At 44.5% G+C, this 4,987-nt stretch overlaps 1 protein-coding gene across 1 annotated transcript; it reads left to right on the top strand.

Annotated features, from left to right (window-relative positions):
• The first annotated feature begins 972 nt into the window (after positions 1–972).
• On the top strand, positions 973–2,754 carry LOC150040792 (PWWP domain-containing DNA repair factor 3B-like). Its single transcript, XM_090327095.1, has one exon. The coding sequence runs from the start codon at positions 973–975 to the stop codon at positions 2,752–2,754; it is 1,782 nt and encodes a 593-aa protein (XP_090183221.1).
• The last annotated feature ends 2,233 nt before the right edge of the window (positions 2,755–4,987 follow it).

Genomic DNA, 4,987 nt, shown 5'->3' on the forward strand with positions numbered 1-4,987 from the left:
CCTGACAATCGCAATTGAAAGCCAGCTGTAGCTGAAATTTTTCTTAGCCTCTAATCACCAATTAAGTGCCACAAAACAGATAGTATACTCTGAACTCAAACTCGAAGAGCACTAGTCTTGAGCCAAAGGGATCAGGGAAATGTCTCAGGCCTTGACTTCCATTCTCATAAATAACAAAAACAACACCAGGTGTCCTGTAGCAAGAAAACATATTTTAATAACCCTATGGGTGGAGCCACTCTATAGGGGCCAGTGCACCACAAATCTCTAGTACACTTCCTCCCCTGGAAACACCAGGATGACTTTTGCCTAACACAACATTTCCATTGTCAAACTCAGAATGTGACACTGGACAGAGGGCTACTATCTCAGTGTGCAGAAGATGGCCAAAAACATCCTGGGATGTGCAGGAAATCTCTAGCACTCCAGGTAAAAGAGAATGAAACAACTCATTTCCAAACAGGGAAGGGCAAAGGAGGCCTTGGGAAACCAAATATGTATTCAAGGAAATGGGATCTCTCAGGAGAATCACCTAACAGGCAGATGTACCTCAACACATAGTACTTGCAATTGGGAGAAAACATTAGGAAGGTTGCGCTAGGGACACACTATAAAGTCTTCTGAATTTCATGGAGGGATTTACCATCAATCTTCCCCTTGGTGTAGACAAACTTTTCAATTTTCTTCTATTCTTCAGTGATAGAGTCACTGAAGATGGGCTTTCCTTCCTTCACCTAGAGAAGAGAATTTCTGACTCATTTCTGCTGTCCCCTTTCTATATTGCAGGGCACTGGTGCATCCTGAGTGAGACCCCACGGCCAGCTGGTCCGGGATCCTCAATTGGGAGGAGAGCCCTTGAAGCCCACAGCCCTGCATACACCTCAGGACAAGGAGGCTGCAGGTGGCTGCATGAGGAACACATAAGGAAGAGTGGGAACTGAGCGACTGAATCAGCTCCCAACTCTAGGCACAATGGAGAGTGAGGACTATGTCCTTTGTCATTGGAAAGGGGACTTGTGGCCTGCTAAGGTGTTGTCCAGAGCAGGGACCCAAACACACAGTGAAGGGACAGAGGGATCACTCTTAGATGTACAAATCCTCTCTGTGGAAAGGGGGCAAGTGAGAAGCACTGATGTAAGGCCCCTCACAGAGGCTGGGATTGAAGCCATTGCGTCCTCAGCAGGATTGTGCTTGAGAGCCAATGAGTTTTCAGGAGATGCTCTGTACAGGGACTCTGGCCCGCCAGGCCAGGCTAGTGCCCACACAGAAGCAGTTAAAGTAGCATTGCAGATTCTGTCCTGCAGAAAACTAGAAGGGCAAGGATCCCTTGAGGAGTCTCCACAGTCAGAGCCAGAGGGACCAAGTGCTCAACCTGGCCCTGGCCTTTGCATTGCCAAAAAACTGCCCAAATGCAAACTGAATTCTGAGCCTAATCTGGGAAAGAGAGCATGCTTACCATCCCATCACATGTGCCATGCTGGCAGTGAGCATGCCCTCCCTGATGAAGAGTCTATGGCACACACAGCCATTGCTGCTTCTGTATATGAAATGCAAGCTCAGGTATCAGAAAGCTCCAGTGTGAGCTCCCTAGTACCAACAATGAAGGGAGCCATTAATCCATCACAGAGTGAGAAAACCTTGGGAGCCCCAACCCCCAAGTCCTCTGGGCACCCTATTTCCTGGAAATGTCGATATGCTAAAGCTCAATTTCCAGGTCTATTAATGCGACCAGTTGTGGTCCTCACCAGGCTTAAAGACCAGAGGCAGAAAGGTGAGGATGCTGGAGAAGGGATCAAAGGATGTGATCCCCACAGGTTCACTATCTCCCCTAAGGTGAAGGAGCACTCTGCCAAGAGTGCCTCCCAGGCAGGCTTGCCAGGGGTTGTGGCCTCCTCTGAATCCCCAAACTCATTACTTCGACTCTCTCTTTCTTTTTTGAACCGAAAAAGAAAGTGCCAACAAGCAGGTCTTAAGATAAGAGCAAAGAAATGCAAAACTCCTAACACATCAAATGAACCCAAGACTATTGGTACCAAGAAGGAAGATGAGAAAGAAGAAACACAAAGCAAAAGTGTGGCTGTCAGGAGCAAGGCACCCCTCTTTGAAAGAGGAATGTTGGTATGGTTTTATGCAAAGGGTTATCCATTTTGGCCATCTGTGGTAAAGAGTGTGGACCCAAGTACTAACACAGCCAGGGTGCTGCTGATTGAGCCCAACTTGCTCTCTGAACAGAGAGGCATTCAGGTCCCTCTTTGCAAACTAAAGCCCCTGGAATGCAGGTCCAAAGACCTCCTTGTGCAGAGAGCCAGCCGGCATTATGGCCTTGGTGTGGCCTGGTGCTTGTCACTGATTACACACTATCAAGAAGTGGTTGCATCAGGAAATTTCAAGGGTTCTTTTCTGGACTACTTGTCCACCAATGGTAGTTTCCTAGTTGGGGAAACCTTTGCAGAATCTGAGCGAAATGTTCATTTTCCAGTGGTAAAGTACTCCAACCTGGGGTATTCTGAGGAGAAAACCTTTCAGGATGGAAAAAGTCCCCTATGCAAGGGGAATTTTCCAGAGTTTCTAAATGGAATGATGGAGAAGGAGGGCACAGTGGAGGAACAGAAGTATTATGGGCCAGTGATGGATGAGAAGGAAAAGAGGGAAGAGAAGGAGGACATAGAACAGAAAGTAAACGAACTGATGGGGGAAGAGAAAGTCAACGAGAAACCAAAAGTGGAAAATGAAGAAGTAAAGGAAACTTTATAACTAGGGAATGCTTTCCTTTACAGCTAAGACATTCATTTTGTGTAGGTTTGCTTTCTTGGAAAAGAAAATAATTTATCAGTAGAGACCTAAGAAGTAAAACCATTGGTTATAAACCTTTACCTTGCTTGGCCTTTGTTTTTACTGTTTCATTGTAAGCATGACCTTTCACCATGGATCTTTTCATTCCATCAAATAGAGCAAACAATTGCCCATTTGTTCTCTCCAACTGTCTTTGTAATTCCATTTCCCATAATGATGTTTTGGTGGTTAAACCTCCCCATTACAAATAATCGGTTACAACAGCAGTTTATCACCAGTTATATCAGCAACTACAAAGTAAACACAAGATTCATTTACAAGTACACTTGCATTTTTGTGCTATTCCTTGCAGATATATTGGCCTTTTAGTTCCCCAAGTCAAGTAATAACTCTAAAGCCCAAATAGGAAGAAAGCATAGCATGTGTGTCCAACACACAGTTTCCTATATATTCGTAAATATTTTCTGGGTTGGATATGTGTACATACATTATAAAAATATCATACACATACACACATTGGTATGTTATAACCAGTGCCCATCCTAGTCACCCTGGCTCACTCAGTATGGACATGACATTAAATTACTGCACATTTTCAAGAAGGTCATGAGTACATAGATGCCAGTTATTAACGTTGCATTAGTTGTTGTCTGTGATAACTTGTCATCTAGTGGGGGTGAAGGAATCCTGTGAGGGGAAACCTGTGGGCATGAACTTCTGTTTACTCATGTGTCAAATGCAGAAGGCAACACCACAGGCTTAAAGGGAAGCTGGATTAAGACCCTGAGAGGAAAAAATACTTCAGAAATACCTTAGTGAGTCACTGCATCTGGTGCTCCTGTTTCTGGCAAGACACAGCAGTCTCAGTTTGCATGAGCTCTGTGTCTTTATGAAATGGATCAGGGACTTCCCTGTTATCCTGTCTTCCTCTGACATCTCCCTAACTGGCTATGCCCATATCTCTATTCAACTGAAAACTCCAATATGACAGTGGGTTTTCTCATCACAAAAAGTGGATCTCAAAAGAAGTCAGCAATAAAGGGGTCCCTCCACCTCTGCCCTCAATCTCAAACAATGGAGAAACTCTCCTCCCTCCCTTGCTCCCTAATTCTCTGCCTCCCCTTTTGATGGTGGTGGGGAACATTTCCTCAGAGGACACTTCCCTCCTTGTGTTGAATGTGTTCTGAAAGGAGCCTACCAGCCTGCCATGGAGAATGAAGTGTGTCTGCCCAATGGATTCCTCACAAATGTGAGCAGTGTTTCTCTAACTGCCCACCTACCAATCTTCCTAAATCAGCTTCAGTGACATTCTGGAAAAGGAGAGGAAGTGGTGGTAGAGAGTGAAGACACTATTAACTTGTCCTATTTTCAAACTTATTTCTTATTATCTTAGATGGTCGTAACAAGGGATTTCATACTCTTGCTGATTTATGAGAATCAAACCTTCCATCATCGCCCTGCCCCGTCTAGTTCAATTCAACCCCTCCCCAATGTAACCTAGTTTCATTTTCACAAATATACGTGGGTTTTCACGACTGTACTTTCCCTAAGCACCATGAGTGTCAATCCAGGATATAGAGACATGCATTTTCCCTTCTGGAGTGGGTGTCTGACATAGTAAGTACTCAAAAATTATCCCCGAAAGGGGCTGCAGGCATGGCTCATTAGATAGACCCCTGCCAAAGAGCATAAATGAATATTAACAAGTCCATGTACAGGTATCACAAAAAAAGGAAATAAAAAAGAGAGAGGAAGAAAGGGGAGGGAGGGAGAGCAGGAGGGAGGGACATAAGGATAGATGAAGGAAGAAGGAAAAGAGAGAGGGAGGAATAGGGAAAGAAACAAAAAAAAGAAATAGCAATGAGTGTCCATTCACCATAAAAGAAACCTGAAAAACAGCCATATCCAGAAGTGTATCCAGATGGTATGGATAGGTTTGGTGGAGGGAGGGGGATCCTGAGATATATTCATTGAGAGTTGAGATGTTCCCCAGTGGTACAGCACCTCCCTAGCAAATGTAGGGCAGTAAGTTCCAACCAAGTCATGTCAAAACACAAAATGCAACAAGATGAGGGGCGGGGGTGGGGGGAGGAAAATGTGGACCAAGACATGAGAAAGGGTATCAATGTCTTTGAAGTAATGCACCTTCTATGTGGTGAATATAATGTGACCCTTCTATTAATTATAATATATG

This window comes from Megascapheus bottae, chromosome X (genome assembly GCF_031878675.1).
Source record: "Megascapheus bottae isolate mThoBot1 chromosome X, mThoBot2.hap1, whole genome shotgun sequence".
Taxonomy (NCBI): Eukaryota; Metazoa; Chordata; class Mammalia; order Rodentia; family Geomyidae; genus Megascapheus; species Megascapheus bottae.